This window comes from Canis lupus, chromosome 14 (genome assembly GCF_048164855.1).
Source record: "Canis lupus baileyi chromosome 14, mCanLup2.hap1, whole genome shotgun sequence".
NCBI classification, from domain to species: Eukaryota; Metazoa; Chordata; class Mammalia; order Carnivora; family Canidae; genus Canis; species Canis lupus.
This window is the reverse complement of record NC_132851.1, coordinates 3520333-3538958: the sequence shown is the minus strand read 5'-3', so window position 1 is coordinate 3538958 and position 18626 is coordinate 3520333. Positions and strand designations below refer to the sequence as shown.

Below are 18626 nucleotides of genomic sequence, written 5' to 3'. Positions count from 1 at the left end.
ACAGGAGGCTAATTCCCTCTTGCTTCTTAGACCAGCATCCCTGTCCTTGAACTCTGCCCACATCTCAGTTCCTATCTCTCCAACAAGATGTGAAACCTTTCTAATACCAACTGTTTGCTGTTGCAACCTGTCAGGCTTCCTTCATCAGTGCTTTGCTTATATGTGACAAATCCACTGTCTAGACCCTGGGACTGTCCCAGATGTCATGGGCTACACTGGCTGGTCTGGGAAATCAGCAGCCTCCATTCTCTCTCTCTCTCTCTCTCTCTCTCTCTCTCTCTCTCTCTCTCTCTCTCATTTTTTAAAAGATTTTATTTATTTATTCATGAGAAACACAGAGAGGAGAGAGAGAGAGGCAGAGACACAGGCAGAGGGAGAAGCAGGCTCCATGCAGGGAGCCTGATGTGGGACTCGATCCCAGGTCTCCAGGATCACGCCCTGGGCTGAAGGTGGCACTAAACCGCTGAGCCACCCGGGCTGCCCAGCAGCTTCCATTCTCTCTGGTCTAGCCTATACTTCTATTTGATGAAAAGACTTTTGAAAATACAAAATAATACATGTCACCACAGTAGTACTCATACTTAAATATTAAATAGTGCATGCTGTGTGCCAGGCATTGTTTGTATTTGTATTTGTCTTTCAAACATTAATTCCTATAATCATCACATTATTAATAGCCTCATTTTAGTGATAAAAAACAAAAGCAAAACAAAAACCTGAGACTGAGAGAATAAGATGTCTTATAGATGTCTTATAGATGTCTAAGGTAACATCTAGCACTCTGGCTAGTGTTTATCTTCTTAACCAGAATGTTCTTCTGCCTCTCCAATATCAGTGAAAAGATAAAGAACATGTCTACAGTGAATGTACTTACTATCTCAAATGCCTTATTTAATACCACTAATAGTTATCAGACTTCTATTAATAAATGTGTTAACATTTAGTTATAAATAAGAACCCACAAAAGCAGTTAGAAAGAAGCCCTTATACTTACATGATGCTGAAAATTTGAAATATAAGTATTGTCATTTTGGCTGAAAATACTAAAGATGTTCTGCATTTGGGCAAGTCTAGTAAGACCGCAGTCTTCAAAGATATTGTTATTTTACTTAGCAAAAATAATCTAAGAATGCTGGTAGAGAAGATAATTATGAATATAATCTTAATAGGAGGAGAAACAAATTTAAAGAATCAAAGTAAAATTGCTAAGAGAGTAGATCTTAAAAATTTTCATCACAAGAAAAAAATTAAATTAAGGACTACTGAGATCTTGGCAAATTATAGTTCTGCACATTCAAGTTCACTTGACAAAATGATGAGAAATTTTATTGCTATCAATTCAGAAGGTGAATATCTGACTAAATATAATCAGAAACTTAAACAAGAATAAAATAAGAATATATTAATGTTAATATGCTAATACGTTACTATGAATCTTGGATTCCTCTGATTTAAGTACAGAGCACTCAATGGGGGCCCTGGGCAGTAGAGTTGGTTGGGAAACTGACTCTTGGATTCTGTTTGGGTTGTGATCTTGGGTCATGGGATTGGGCCTTGCATCTGGCTCCACACTCAGTGTAGAGTTTGCTTAAGACTCTCTTTCCCTCTGCCCCTCTCCCTCATGCTTTCTCTTTCTCTCTCTAAAATAAGAAAGTCTTTAAAAAGTAAGTACAGAGCACTCATTAAAAAAAGTTTGGGGGCATCTGGGTGGCTCAGTCGGTTAAGCAACTGACTCTTGATTTTGTTCAGGTCATGATCTCAGAGTTGTGAGATGAAGCCCCATATCAGGCTCCCCGCTGGGCATGGAATCTGCTTAAAGAGAGAGGGCATGTGTTGGGGGAGGGACAGAGGGGGAGAGAGAGAGAGAATCCAAGCAGACTTCCCACTGAGCATGGAGCCTAATGAGGGGCTTGATCCCTGGACCCTGAGATCATGACCTGAGCTGGAATTAAGAGTTGGATACTTAAGTGACTGAGCCACCCAGGTGCCCTTAAGGAACTTATTTTCTAATCATAGAAAAAGACCATGAGCAGTTAAATAAATAAATGCATATAATAATTCTAAAAGGCAATTAACACCTATAAAGAAAGTAAAACAAGGTAATTTGGTTTAGAATAAAGAAGTAGGAAAAAAAAAAAGAAGTGGTAGTGAACCAGCTGTGACAAGACATTTGAGCTGGTACCAAACTGACAAAGTTGGGGGGTGGAACAGAGCAAGGGAAATGACTCTCAAGTAGTATGTTCAAAGGGAAAAAAGGCCAGTACATTTGGAGCATAGTAAGGAATGGAAAGAGGCATGAGACTAAGTCAGTGAGATAGGCAGGGCAAACCTCATAGGTCCTTATAGGCAATAGCAAGATGGTTGTTTTTTGTTCCAAGAAGTAGTAGAAGGCACCATCAGATTCTAAGAGGAGTGATGTGACTTGATCTACATTTTTAAAAGATCACATTAGCTGCTGTTTGGAACATGCGTTACAAGGAGTCAAGGATGGAATCATTTAGACCAATTAGGAAGCAGAGAATAGGAAGTGGCAGCCTGGACTCCAGTTGTACCAATAAAAAGAGAGAAGTAGATGGAATAGGGACATATTTTAGAGGCAGAAATGATAGGACTTGTTGATGAATTGGATGTGAGGGGTCAGGGAAAGACAGCAATCTCACTGTTCTGAGTAGATGGTTGTGTGATCTAGTGATAGGTGGCAAACTAGAGGAAAAATTTTGTAGAAATTTAGGTCTACAGAATAAGTAGATAAGTAGAATGATAATGTGGTGATATCAGTAATACATTTACATAAAGTCAGGGAAATGACAAGCAATAAACTTTAATAAAATCATACAGAATATGATCACTGGTTAGCTAGTTTTCCTATTAGCTATCTTAAGCCTAAGACCATTCTCAGTGCTGGAAATGAACATGAAAACTGAGTCCTCCATTCTGGCCTTATGTGGACATATTTTATTTCATAGAACAGTTCTAGAAATGCTGAAGAGTGTCAGCACATGGTGGGTACTCGAAAAATGTGCAGTGAACTGAATAACAATTACAATTAGAGAATATGTAACATAACCTACCTACAAAAGGGCTAAGAGTAGAATTGAGAACTCTCAAAATCGTCATGTATCAGGAATCTGAATTACACTACTCCCTATTTTAAAATTTGTTTTGTGGGTATGTAAACTTATGTATACATACATATGTATACTTGTGTGTATTTCTCTCATACTATTTATGGGAAAAATGGGTATGATCTAATCTTTTTTCCTAGTATATAATCAGCACTTTTCCACAAAGCTTTTATTTAAAAACGAATAGTCATTACCTACCTGTAGCATATCACCAAGGTCTGCTGTGCTAATATCTGGATCCTCTGTGGTGTTGAAGGGCACAGGGGTTATCCGTACAAGGGTGAGCACTCTAGGTTCTGGATATCTCCATAACATCATCCCTGAGCTGTCTTCAGTTTCATTGTAAAACACGACTTCATAGACACCAGGCATTTTCAAAGGTTCTGTTAAATGAAAAAATAATTAATTGTATGCTTTTGAACGGGAGCATGTTGATTTATTACAGAAAAAGAACATTATAAGCATGAAGGATAAGAATATAAAGAAGCTGGCTGGTCACTTTTATATAATTTGAGACAGGAATATATTAAGAATTTCCCCTTAAGAGAGACTGAAGGGTAATGTCCTATTTTTGTACTGCAGGTATTAATGTAGTTTAAGTGATTTTGATGTGTTATTTTGTGAATGTACGGTCAAAATTCTCTCTCATACTGAAGCTGTTGTTACTTACCAGCATCTCTTATATACTGGAATAGGCCTGTCCGTAGGTCATCTGAACTTTGTTCGCTTTTAAAAATCTGGTTCATTTCTATAGGAGATGGCATTTGTGGCACTGCTTCAGGAACTTGCACTTCAAAATTTCCCTTCTCGTTAAGGTATCCACTGAGTAATTCATGTAGAAGAACTAAACAATTCAAATGCTCTTGACCCCAGAAAACCTTTAAGAATCATATGAAAAATTTTAGTGTCTTTTAAATACAAATGAATACTTCATAAGGATAATTAGCCACAATCACACTAGAATTAATGCAAGACCATAATTATGTTCAATTTAATTATTGACAACTATAATTTCTAAGTAATTGACCTATGGGATGAAATTCTATTACTTAAATAAACACATAAAAACAAGAAAATCAATTACATTATATATTGTGTGAATAACCATGAGTTTTCAATGCTGAATTGACAATGAAATTATGTGAATGTGAGGTTATGTTTATGAGTTAACTTAGCTAAGTGAGAAAACAACACCTATTACAGTCTGAGAGAAGGCAATGAAGATCCTCTAGGTCAAAATGTTAACAAAAGAATAATAATAACTTTGTGGAATAGCTTTCTACTTTTTGTCATGAGATTAAATACATCTTAATTATAAGGTTCCTTTCTTTGCACTTATATTTTTTAGAAAAGAAGAGAGGGAAGATGCTTAATGAACTTGAACTCAGATGGCTCCCAACTTCCATGTTCAGTGAGAATGTGCCAACATCCAGTATTCCAGAGCCCCTGAGAATCAATCATACAGGGGATTCAGCAGAGTTTCAGAACAAAGGCCTTGGTATTTTCTCTGATAAAGAGGATTAGATTCTCTTTCTCTACATGTGAAATGTATTAGTCCAGAACAAAAGTATGACCAGTGGGCAATAATGATTAATGTCAGAGGATTCAAAATGTCAATAATTTACATTTTCTTGAATATATTGGATAAAGGCAATACAAACATTATTTCTAAGAGAACCAGATTAACACAGAAGAGAGAAAAAATATAAAGAAGTGAAAAAAAATAATCCTATACCTGTGGTTAAATTTTAAACCTAAGTTTGGGTCCCGTTCTCTGGAATTAAGGCAACAGAAATAAAGATAAGAAATATGATACTAAGTCTACTGTTCTCATCAGTCTTATTTTTATTGGATCCTGAAAAATAGAGATAGGTGAAAAGTCAAGCTAGGGAGTTGAATGCTATACTCTAGGCTTTATTTTTTATTTTTTATTTTGTTTTATTATTATTTTTTAAATTTATGATAGTCACAGAGAGAGAGAGAGAGAGAGAGAGAGAGAGAGAGGCAGAGACATAGGCAGAGGGAGAAGCAGGCTCCATGCACTGGGAGCCCGACATGGGATTCAATCCAGGGTCTCCAGGATCGTGCCCTGGGCCAAAGGCAGGCGCCAAACCGCTGCGCCACCCAGGGATCCCTACTCTAGGCTTTAAATTGTCAAGAGACAGCAACTTTATAACATAGAGATGACATACTATGTTTTTGTCTTAATATTGATTTTAATGAGGAGTTGCTTTGCTGTCTTGGGAAAATGGTAATACAGTTAATATTGTTGATAAAATAACATGAAATCACATGAAGGTTTCTGATAGATGGTGAACATCTCCTAAGCAATACAAAGCAGTTATGAATCCTTCCACATCTAGCTCCATGTCAGTAAGAAAACTGGTGAAAAGTCAAGACAAAACAATTTTTAGATAAAAACAAGAATTTCATATATACCTCCATTATTAACAAATTAGCCATTTCCATATTCTGTAATTGTGAATTTCTCAAGATTTTTGGATTTATGTCAAACTTGGAGGACATCAAATCACATAAAGAATATATTCAAGTCCATCCAAATAGGAAGTTACCTTATTTCTTGATAACTCAGTAAAGAAATAAGTTGCATATCCTCACATAGTCCATATATGGCTATAAATCAAATGCATTAAAAGGCTACAACTGATTATATGTCAAGCGTTAATCATCAATGGCAGGTGCCAAGGAACCTGCCATTGGCAAATGGTTTTTATATATTGCTGATGACACTGTGCTTGAGACAAGTTGACTACTTTGTAATTAGAGAAGTCCATAATTAGAAAAAAGCTTAATGACCCAGCAATTCTACTCCTAGTCACATATCCAAGAGAAATGAAGACATGTCTGCACAAAAGCTTGTATACAAATGTTCCTAGCAGCTCCAATCATAATAGACCAAAGTGGAAAGAACCTAAATGTCTAAATATTGATAAAAGGATAAATTTGGTATGGCCATACATTGGAATATTATTTGGCCCATAAAAAGGAACAAAGTTTTGGCACCTGGTACAACATGGATGAATCTTGAAAAAACTATGCTAGGTGAAAGAAGCCAGTCACAAAAGACCACTGATTATATGATTCCATTTACATGAAATGTCTAGAACAAATATGTAGAGTGAGAAAATGGATTAGTAGTTGCCCAGCCCTAGAGAGAGGATTAGAGTATAATGGGGAATGAATGCTAATGGGTACAGGGTTTTGAGGGGTGTGTGTGTATGTGAAAATGTTCTAAAATGGATTGTAGTAATGAGGACACTTTATGAATATACTAAAAAACCCACTGAATTGTACACTTTATTTAGGTGAATTATATGATAGGTGGCCATATCTCAATAAAACTGTTAAGAAAAAGCTTAAGAAGGGACACCTGGGTGGCTCAGTGGTTAAGCATTTGCCTTTGGCTCAGGGCGTGATCCTGGAGTCCCTGGATCGAGTCCCACATTGGGCTCCCTATTGGGAGCCTGCTTCTCCCTCTGTCTGGGTCTCTGTCTCTGTCTCTCTCTCTCTGTGTGTCTCTCATGAATAAATAAATAAAATCTTAAAAAAAAAAGGCTTAATAAAAGATCAATCTGATAATACTCTTTCTCACCATATCAAGATTTAGTGAAACAGTTCAAAAAAAGAACAAAGGCTAGTTGAAGACTTATGGTAAAAATGTGGCCAATCCCCACAGACCTGTAGCAGACCTCCTTGTAAATCAATGGATATTTTTGGTATGGATTGTTCTGGGCCTGGATTGCCACTGTGTTTACACCATTTAGCTTCCAGATTGGCATTAGCACAGCACGGTCCTATCAGAATCCGATTTCTTTCTTTGAGACTTGTTTTAAGTAGAAAATCATTAATGTTAAGTAGAAATGATGACCCAAGAATTACACCTGAAAAAAAAAAAAAAAAAAAAACAAGGAGAGGGCATATATATTATAATTATTCCTTATCAAAAAAGTATGTTTGAGCAAGAATTATCTGTATTTCTTAAGAGCATTAATTCATCCTTTGTCAGAGTCTTTTTCAGTTGGCTTTCTCCCACAGTTGTATGCCACTTACAGAGAATTCTAGTTATAAAGCAGGTAGGCTTCATTCACATTTCTAACAAAGAAATATTTGCCAAAACATTATGACTTTTTCCATGTGTGAGCATTTTAAGTTTTATGAGTAGAGGCATTTTCATTAAATTGTGCAAGTTTTTCAAACAACTACATTAAGAGTAGGAACAGCTGCTTCATTTATCTATTGTCACATGATGGGAAAGGGTAATTTTCTGTGATTTCTTATAGTAACAGAGTATAGTGTATTACTCTGCTAGACACTCAAGTTTTTGACCGGCCCATGCTAAAATTCAAAACAATCAAAATATATAACATGTGTTTTCTAAAAATTGTAGTTTAATCCAAACTTCACACATCATAACCACTTGAAGTTTACAAAGCCTTAAAAACAGATAGTGGCAGGTTAGATTTACGAGAAAAACTATATGCTATAGTTCAAAGTAAATATACCCAGAAAAGGAATACACTTTAAAATGTAGGTTTTCTTTTGAACTTAAACTAGAAGTGTAGATCAAAACCTCTTCATAAAACTAACAGCACACTTGAAGATATTTGGATGCAAAGTTAAGAGTGGTGGGTTAACTTTCCCCCAAGGAGCTCATATTCTGAATTGTCATTGTGAATATTGAATTTCACTAGACCACGTTTGTAATGCCCATGGCTTATTTTTCTAATGATATTTGATCTTTAAAAGAGATGAAAGATTAAAAAACACCTTAGGCCCATAGTATACACGTTTCAAAGTATAGTACCCACACTGACTTTTCAATTCTGTGGAGACTTAAAAACTTCATACAGGTTGTATGCTCCTACTGCAGAAATAAGATACATAACTTCTAATCTTCCATGGAAGACACTGCACTCATGTAAGTTGGGGCTAAGACTTTTGTTAATAATTAGGACAGTAGGAACCAGTTTCATAAATTCTTTCAACCATATTATGGCACTAAGATTTCCATTTCATTTACACAACTTTCTTTATTCACAACTTTCTCACTTAAAGAAAAAAATAATACCACAGAAAGTTAAAAAAAAAAAAAAAAAGAACCAGGCTCCCAAATACCCAAGAATCAGAAATCATCTTCATTAATGTAGTTTAGAACTCAAGTCATAACTTCCTGACTTAACTGCATTACATTGCCTGAAATATTTACTTTTTAACAGTAAATATCAGCTAAATGAAACATACCAATTTAGCATTCAGAAATTTCTTATAATGGGATTATATGAAAGTACAGGCTTGATTCAGTACAGCTATCCAGCAAATGAGTATTAAGGGAATGTTAGAATTACATTTCCCAATACATGCATTTTCACTCTGCCCTACTACCCAATTACCTGATAGTAATCTTAAAGTGAATATTCTTTTGGCTCCTTGTACACAAAATATTTTATAGCAAAGGCCTTCTAGGTTGCTTATTTGATGTTTATCACTACCTCACCAGACACTCAGATTTAAAAAATCTCGGGGGCCCACTTTGGGGGCTCTTGTTCTCTTAGTCCAAGACTTAATTTCCAGATCATTCTATCCATCTCCATTATTATAAAACAATCATGGGAGACTTTGGTAAGCTAAATGACTGAAAGGGTAGAACACATAATTTTCAAGCTTTAGTAGACTGACCATCTTACTCAGTATAGTACTGAGCACAACAGTAGCTCTTCAGGATATATCCCACCAAACTGAATTGCCAGTGTAAAATCTGACCCTACTTTCATCTGTGTCAACATATTTCTTAACTGACAAACAAAAGATAAAAGTGCTTAAATCTTTGCCATTCTTCATTTTGCATCACTCTGTCATAGAATAATAAGGTTGGATGGAACAGACCTTAGAAACCATCCATTCCAAGTCCCCCTCCTCTAAAAGAAATCACACAAAATCCTTTCTATTTTGAAATGATGCTAGAATCACCTAAAAGTTGCAAAAATATACAGAGTTCCCATATACCTCTCTACCAGAAACACTGAAATCAACATTGATATCCTGCTATTAAGTGATCTACAGATCTTATGTAAATTTTGCCTCCCCCCCCCCCCCCCCCCCACTAATGTCCTTTTTATGGTCCAGGATCCAAACTAGGATCCCTACTGAACTTAGCTGTCAGGTCTCCTTAGTCTCCTTTAATCTGTGACAGATCCTCTAGCTTTGTGTTTAGTGACTTTGATGCTCTTGAACAGTCCAGGCCAATTATTTTGCAGGATGTCTCTCCATTTGAGTTTATCTGATGTTTTCTCATTAGAATGAAGTTATACATTTTTGGCAAGAATCCCAGAAAATTGATGCCCTTCTCAGTGTATCAATATTAGGGTCTGTGATATTGATGTTTTACAACTGGCAATATTAACTCTGATCACATGGCTAAAATGGTGTCTGCCAGGTTTTGCCACTGTAAAATTGCTATTTTTTCATATGAAAATAAAAATATCTTGTGGGGGGAGATATATGAAAATCATGCAAGTATCTATCCTTTTTTATACTAAACTTTTACCCACAAATGTTTCTGCATCCATCTATGGTTCTTGCCTGCAATTATTACTGTGGTATGTGACAATGTTTTTTCCCAGTGTTCTTACTCTCCTACACTTAACTAGCATTCTGTGGTAAAATGGACTGTCCTTTCTACCCCATCTATTAGTTCAATTATGTATTTGTATTACTATGGACTCACAGGTACTTATTTTATTTTATGGGTTATAATCTATCATTTACTTTGTTGCTTCAATTGAACCAACTCTGGGAACTGAGAATCCCTTCAAGTTGGGTCCTGTGTCCTTTTGATATACCACCATCATTTTTGGAGAACTTCTTTACTTTCTGGCCATCAAAGATGTTTTAGGCTTATCTTGTATTCTTCCCATCTCATCTATGGCATCAGCCATTTGTCCAAAGAGCCTGGGTTTCTTTTGCTAAAGAATGGTACCTCGAAAACAAAATCTGGGCAGTGGGTATGCTCATTGCTACTAGGGTGTCACTGCTTCTAGGCTGTCTCAGCAGAGAGGGCTAAGAAAGAAGTCTATGTATATATACTACCCATGTTTATACACACACATTTGTATTTCTGTACCTATCGATCAGACCATATATTAAAAATCATGAATTCACACTGATACTTCTGGTTCTATACAGTACCACAGAGTGGTTTCTAGCCTTCTGCTTTTCTTTATTTATACCTCTCCCTATGACAGTGAGAAACCTGCCGAATGCTCCCTCTAATGTGCTGATTTCTAATCATCCCTAAAATATCACTTTGAAGTGGTGAAAATTAAAGCAGAAGAACGAAGACAGACATAAAGGACAACTTCATGGGAGCAAAGGTAATTATCAAAGAAAAGAAAAGAAAGGGCTTATATTTATCTGCAGAAGTCTTGTTAAGAATGGGCTTGACAACATTTTGTCTGGAACATACAGATGAAGGCGATTACCTTTCTTACTCTATAACAGCTTTCATTTATACAAAGATGTTTGTAAGCATATGATAACATCTTTATAGTAGTAGCCTAATACATACAGAACTTGGATCTTACTAGATATTTCTACTATGTGGGAGCTACTCATAATACTGATACTGTACTAAGTTAGTTTCTGAGGTTTTACTTAAAAATTAGTACTAGAATGACAAAATTTACATACTTATATCTTACGTATATTCCTCAGAAAGTGCTTCTCTTTTCACAAAGTAGAACTTAAGTAGGGTTGATGGAAAGCTTTTCTTAATTCTCCAAAGTTATACAATTAGTATTTACTGTCTGGGGTAAGGAAAGATATGAAAAAAATCTAAACTTGAATCATTACAAACAAATATAGGAATATTGATGGCTTTTGTGTTACTACATACATCTGTAAACACATGAACCACTTCACTGTTATCATACAAATCCTATTTTTTTGCTTGGGTAGAGAGAATGAGATACCTAGAATTCTTAGGAGAATAAAGATAAAGGTAGGGACTGTAACCTCAGGAAAATGGCCCATAAGCAGGAAGCCAATGATCAGGTCAACACTTGGGAGCCGGCAACAAGAATCAGAAAGCCAGCCAGACTCAGGTAAACTGTGAGGAGGACGGGAGAAGGCACACTCTACCTGAGATACAGAGATCTTACACCTGAAGCAGGCACTGTTACAGCCATAGCTTTATTTCAACACTAAGTGAATCTAAGGACTGCTTTGCCAGAAAGTAGGCTAGCAGGGCTGGAAACTTGCCAGACTTTTTGATTTTCATGTTTGATACTCTCCGGAGTTTGATTTGGCTTAGGGATGAGCATGAGAGTCAATGAAAACCAATCAAGTGCAGTAATACTTTTGGGCAAGTGACCTTTCTTGCTCTCTGCTTTGAAGTTAAGAAAATGAAGGCGCTGCAGTTGCTGGCAGCCACCATGTGGGGTGTGAGGCTGAAGCTGTGTAACACAGAAGGGAGATGTAATGGATTCCACCATGTCCAAGGACACCACTGGTTCCAAGCTTTTCACCTACATGAGACTGCTTAAATCAGCTTAGGTCCGATTTTCTGTCATGTATAAGCTAAAGCATCCCAACCGATATACAGTCTCCAAGTAAAGGGATTGCCAAGGGTAACCCACAGTTTCTATTCTTTTCCCTCATGTCCAATCTCTTATTCCAGTGAATTTCTCTACCTCATGGCTTTAAGGACAATTTATTATAACAGTATTCATAATCATGCTTCATTTCTTAACATGCTAAGTGCTACTCCCATGTTTCTATCTGAGAGGCTTCTGGATATCTGGGATCACCTCTACCTTGATATTTACACGTGAATGCATTTATTATTCAACCAATGTTTATTGGTCATCAGCTATATATATATATACACTGGGTTACAAAGGTAAAATAAGTAATTTACAAGTTTCTCTCATGTCAGATTTTTCCTTGGCAGTTTATCAGCCTCATGTTCCGAGATCTCATGAAGTACTAGAGGGGAAAAAACAACCAACGTGTGTAATATGGAATCTGTTAAACAAGTGAACTCTTAAAAAACATAGACACTTCCCTAATATCAAACAAATCTGTTTTTTTTTTTTGCTTTGTATTCTCTTTTGTGCTGTTAATTTTTTCTAATAAGTATTTGTGTACGTATATGTACATTGTCTTCATTTTTTTTCTTTTTTCCCTAACAGTCTACTCCTCACTCTCTTCTTAAACCTTTGTAATCCTTTTACAGTTTGGACTTGCTTCTATTTCAGGTCGACCAGCACTGATCATGGACTTGTTTAAACACATAGAGAATTTAAGATGCTCATGTTGGCAGTAAGGACACAGAACAGGCACTGTCTAAAAGCATTAAGAAAACACATGACTGGGATGCCTGGGTAGCTCAGTGGTTGAGCAACTGCCTTTGGCTCAGGTTGTGATCCCAGAGTCCTGGGATCGAGTCCTGAATCGAGCTCCCCGCAGGGAGTCTGCTTCTCCCTCTGCCTACGTCTCTGCCTCTCTGTGTCTCTCATGAATGAATGAATGAATGAATAAATAAATGAAAAAGAAAAAAAAACACCTGTAGACATAAATGTGCCCTGTTTGGTCCCTTCTGTCCCCTTCTCTGTTCTTTTGTGCCATACACTTACAAGGAAGTGAGGTGTGGTTCACTTTTAAGGCTTATGCAACTGATTTAACTCATCCCCACATGCCCATTTGCTGCACTACTCTGACTACATACACCAGTTGACGGTGGCTTTGCTCCTAGATAAGAGGTTCAGGTCGTCTGTGCCACCAGGTTCACCCACAAATACCAGCTTTAAGTTTAAAATAGAGTCTGTTTCCTTTTGGACATTTCCTGCTACATTTTTAAAAAGCTACAACACAATAATAGAAAAACATGTTAGTTTAAGTGGTTTTAATCTTGGTGGGTATAAATAACCAGTAATAAGGGATTATGATGATTGCTTAATAATAAAGAGTGGTGATGAATTTCACAAAGCGTCATTTAGAAATGGTAAACCAAACTTCACACTTTTACCACAAAATATGAAAATAATCCCTGGGACTCATGACAGGGCTATTAATTTTCTTTTTCCCTTTCTTTCACTCTGTGAGAAGCCAGCCTATGAGGACATCATCCCCCTTTTTTTTTTGTTTGTTCTTTTTTTTTTTTTAAATCAGGAAACATGCTAAATACCTTCCTTGGGATAAAATGAATCTTATTTTATGTATCACCACACACATAATAAACCCAGGGCCACAGAGAATAATCACAGTTCATGTAAACTGGGCACTTCTACATTTCAAATCTGGTATAAATGGCAACAGAAAGTGAATTAAGGAATGTGTGAGTCTCCTTCCTAGTGGACTATAAGCACTGTTGGATAAAATGACCAAATTTAAGAACTAGAAGGAGCTATCTTCTTAGCACTGGAAAAGGTTGAACAATTTCATGGTATTTTACCTCTGTGCACATACTGCAAATATGACAATATGTTTACATTTGTTCTAGCTGGTGAATGTATAGGTGTTTGATGTGCTATCCTTTACATTTTCTGAACTGTTAATTTCCCCCTTAAAATCCCAAAAAATAATATGGGAAGAAGAAAAAAAATAAAGGCATATGCCATGGAAGTGTAAGATTTTAAATGGTCACTTAAAGCATGAATATTACCAGAGTTACTCAAACACTTACCAGGTTGTTTTTTAAATCTTTTAACTTTGAAACAATTTTAGTCTTTTAGAGCAAAGTTGATATCCTTCAGTCAGCTTCCCTTAAAGTTAACAACTTATGTGAGCTATAGCATGATTCTCAAAAGCCAGTAAATCAACTGTAGTACTACTAACTAATTTATATACTTTATTTGAATTTCACATCGCTCCCCTTATGTCTCTTTCCTGTTCTAGGATCCAATCCAGGACCCCACACTGCATTTAGCAATTGTGTGATCAGGTCATTTTAACCGAGTACAGAACCTCTTCTACTCCCTTCCATTTAACAGAATGCTTTTTGCCTGATTTTTCCATTGGTGTCTTTCAAAAATATGTGTTTATATTTTTAATTTCAGCCCTAGCAAACTAATGGCAGATATTTAATTAAACTAAATGAGGTGTCACAATATTGAGAAGTAATTTCAGAAACAATTGGAATGATAAACAGAAATCACCTTGCTTGGTTTGCATACTGACATACTTTTCATTGAGTATAAAAATTTAGTTCAAGGAACAAGTAGTTCCATGACCTTTAAAATACTCCTTCAGGAGACTAATAAATGCAAACCACTTGTTTTAGAGAATGTTTACAAAATGCTGCCAGCTCAGTCTCCACTAGACACTTGGTAAGGCTCCTATTCTCTACATGCTGACTGTGCAAAATGCAATCTGAATCAGTGCTTCTGTATGTCATGAGAAAGAGCACTCAGTGATGACATGTGCTAGCAAAACACATCCAGGTATTTTTTTATACAGCTGGAAATAATCTAAGGCTACTAGAAAATCATCAAGATTGGGTCAGATACATCTCTAGGTCAATTTGCATAACAGTGAAGCATCAGGGTGCCTCAAAAAGTGAGGAAGAAAAAAAATTTTTTTTAAGATTTTTTAAAGATTTTTTTTAAAGATTTATTTTAAAAATAACAAGTAACAGGAATAGGACTTTTTTTCTTTCACATAAAGGGAGAATTAATCATCAAATTTACTTTTTAAAGATTTTATTTATTTATTTGAGAGAGTGACAGAGCAAGCATGAACAAGGTGGTAGGGGGATGGGCAGAGGGAGAGGGAGAAGCAGACTCCCCTCTGAGCAGAGAGCTGATGCAGGGCTTGATCCCAGGACCCTGGGATCATGACCTGCGTCAAAGGCAGACGCTTAACCACCTTAGCCACCCAGGTGCCCAGAAAAAAATTTTTAATAAAGATCTATGAAGAGATGATCCATAAAAAGATGACCATAAATAACCAGATGACCAAAAAAAAAAAAAATTTATAAGTATAGTTCATAAAGAAATGATTAGAACTATTCTCATTTGTAGTTCCTCTAACTAATTATGTTAAAGTTCATTAAAAAATGGCATTTGAGTATTTTAACAATGGGAAAAACAAACCAACCTTTTTCCTCCCCTGATCTTGATCAGAATACGTAAGTTAATCAGATAGTATTGAATTACATTCCATTTTATAACATGCCTATATATTTGTACCTATTAGTATAGTACACTAAAATATAGTATAAGGTTAATATATGGAACAGAACACAAAAAAGCTGTCAGAGAACTACATGGATATTGATGTTTATGTTGAAAGGGATGCTGGTGCTTTTGAACAAATTTGCTTTTTAAAAAAAGTCTAGCTGTCAAAATGAGAGCCCAACTGGATGGTCCCCTTGCTAATTGTATCCCAACATGTATCTGATGATTTCTCATGGATGGGATTTCCAATCCCCATGTACTCTCACCTAGTTCTCACTAGTGAGTAAAAGCAATCCCCTCCCCCCACCTCCCAACCCACACCTTTTCTTCTGGCCATAATAAAATAACAAGTAACAGGAATAGGACTTTTTTTCTTTCACATAAAGGGAGAATTAATCATCAAAGATGAAAATGTCTACTGAGTTGGCTATTTTTACTTGGCCTCTGTCTGGGAGAGGTACTTTTTGAGAAATGTTTTAGAACTCTCAGATTCTAGAAAAACTAAACTAAAAATACCAAAGGGTAATGGAGGATAAGCTTTGCCTCTTTCTTCCTCTCCGACCTGTCACCATGCTGTTTTCACAGTTGTCAGTTTATTAGAAAAATAAAACTTGATTGGTCCATGTGGCTTTTTTTTTTTTAAGCAAACTGGCAGATCTGTCTGTGCGTATTGGAAAGTGTATGGCAATCTTCTTAGGGAGGAAAGAACAACAGTAAATACATACTTCAAAAATTTCTTAGAGGAATACAGTAGCTAGTTAATTACATGAGGAAACCACTGTGAATCAATTTTTAAAGAAAGTTACATGGATGGAAGAATTGGTATAAACTTAAAAAGTGTTGAAAGCAAAATGACTTGCTTAATAATTTACTACAATGGCTTAGAAATTGGTCTTGATCTGTATATTCCAGGTGTTTCGAGATGGTATAACAGACCAGGAGATGTGTTATAGCCCTCACTCCATCTCAGAATATCCCTGGGCAAATCGCTTTATCTTTCACCCTTAACTCAAGGGTAGGGTGTGCTGGGGAAGGTGGGGCGGGGGGCCGGGGGGGTGGGGGGGGTTAGAATTAGCTCAGTGGGCCTCAACCCAGGGTTCTTTGACCTTGAAGGAATTCCACATAGTAATGGTGGTTCATGAGGTATTTTCAATATTTCAAAGAGCCCGAAAGAAATCATGAATCTATCTGAAACAGGCTTGGAGGCGCACTAAACTTTTCTTTTTGGTTATAGTTATATAGAGTTGGTGTAGTTATATCAGCTATCCCATCCTAAATGCCATGTGTTTGGATAATAAGATCTATGAGAGAAAAAGATTTATTTTTAAAAAATTTTTTAATTTATTTATGATAGTCACAGAGAGAGAGAGAGAGAGAGAGAGAGAGAGAGAGAGAGAGGCAGAGACACAGAGGGAGAAACAGGCTCCATGCAACGGGAGCTCGATGTGGGATTCGATCCCGGGTCTCCAGGATCGCGCCCTGGGCCAAAGGCAGGCGCTAAACTGCTGCGCCACCCAGGGATCCCGAGAAAAAGATTTAAAAAAGGATTCTTGGTAAAGAAAAGGATGATCTTTACAATAACTTTGATTTCAACAACTTAATGATCAATGATTTGGGCAGTCCTGTGGTGTTGGGAGAGGGATGAGGAGGAAGATACAAAAAAGACCATTATTTATTGAGGAATTTAATAAATTTGTGCCAGAATGTGTAGGGTACCCTGAGTACATTATCTCACCTAATCCTTTCAACAGGCCTGTGAATTAGGTATTTTTGCCTTCATTTTGGAAATGAGCTGTGTTGTAACTTTTACCATCATCAAAGGCCAGTAAGTAGCAGGGCTAGGGCTCAGATTCTGTCTGCCTACTTCCAGCACCAGGTTGCTCTATAAAAACTATTGCTATTAGTTTGTTCTTAGTAATTTCATTTTTCCAACTGGCAACCGGGTTGTGGATAAATGCTTTTTCCTGTCTCCAGCTGTCTTGCATGGCCTCGGTATGTTATGCCAACATAGCCTACAGGTCCAGAGGCCCAGCCAGAGAGTAAAAGAACATCTCAGATGTGTCCTCAGTCACTCATCACTGACGAGGTTGCTTTGCCAGAAACTTTCCTAGCAAATAGCCTACTCATGACTTATGTGGATGAGAGGGCAATTTGCTGTGACCACAGACAAAACTAAATGCTGCCACAAATTTGGTAGAGTGGGGGAGAAAGATTTATTCCAGATCTTCTCTTTATTCACAGTCCCAGCACCGAAGGCTACAATAATTCTTGTCCATTGCATCTAATACTAACCTGTAAGGTGCTACAATTAAGATGCAGAGAAGCTATTAAGATCTCCACTACTTAATTATCAGGGCTGGAAACTTTCTTCTCTTATGGCACTTTGCAGTAAGGTATCTTTATGTCAACTGATTGCATTTTTGTGGTCTCAAAGGCCCATTTTCCTCCCATCCATGGAACATTGTTTTAAATAGGTATATATATAGGAAATTTTTAACAGTTGCCCTTTCCCCTTCCCAAATGTATCTAAAACTAGAGAAATTATTCTTTATCATACCTTTGTTAAAAGTAGGAGAAGAAATAAAAAGCATTTCTTTTTCTATAGAACTTAAGATATACAAAATCCACTGCAACGGGACATGATTCTAAAATATCTAACCTAAGGCCAACAGTTTCTAGTAGTCTAGATTAAGTTCACAATTTGGTAACTAAAAACAATAGGAAGAAATAGACCAAGTTAGCTAGATACAAGATTGAAGGTGGATATACTTGGAAGACTATAATTGTACTGGATTTCTCATTAGCGGGGAGCAGAGTCCTATGAAGACTTCACATTCCCCAAGAGAACCGTATTTACACAATTAACAATTCTTTTGTTGGAAAAAAAAGCTTTCGTTATTGCATGTGGACACATGTGGGCTGTGTAAAAATATAAAAGATGTATAACACACGGTAAACAGAAAGTAATGATCTTAAACAGGCCAAATCCTTGAACTCGTCATTAATAAATGTCTCTCCTGCATTCAGCTACCCAGGCTGCTGGGAGCCTGTTTTCTTCAAGTACTTCAAACACTGAAATCCAGGAACATTTATTATTTTAATCCATTACAGGCAGTGCTTGATTTAACTTTATTGGTTGTGGTGGTGGTAGTGGTTATAAGTGGGGGTACAGCAATGTTCTTTTACACATCATTTCAAAAGGGCTTAATTATATTTTATAGTTTGGGCCAGGAATTCTGCTTGTTTTTTGTCTAACAAGGTTCAAATGGAGTTCAGGTCGATGATGAATCAGAAGAAAAAGTCAGAG

General features: G+C 36.6%; 1 protein-coding gene across 13 annotated transcripts in view; it reads right to left on the bottom strand.

Annotated features, from left to right (window-relative positions):
* Positions 1–18626, bottom strand: part of VPS13B (vacuolar protein sorting 13 homolog B) — a 733948-nt gene that overhangs the window by 132766 nt on the left and 582556 nt on the right. For all 13 annotated transcript variants that reach the window (XM_072773981.1, XM_072773974.1, XM_072773970.1 and 10 more), the window contains 3 exons: positions 6825–7027; positions 3796–4003; positions 3324–3508 (listed from right to left, as the gene is read on the bottom strand). In XM_072773981.1, coding sequence (XP_072630082.1) covers positions 3324–3508; positions 3796–4003; positions 6825–7027 — 596 coding nt within the window. The remainder of the gene's footprint in view (positions 1–3323; positions 3509–3795; positions 4004–6824; positions 7028–18626) is intronic.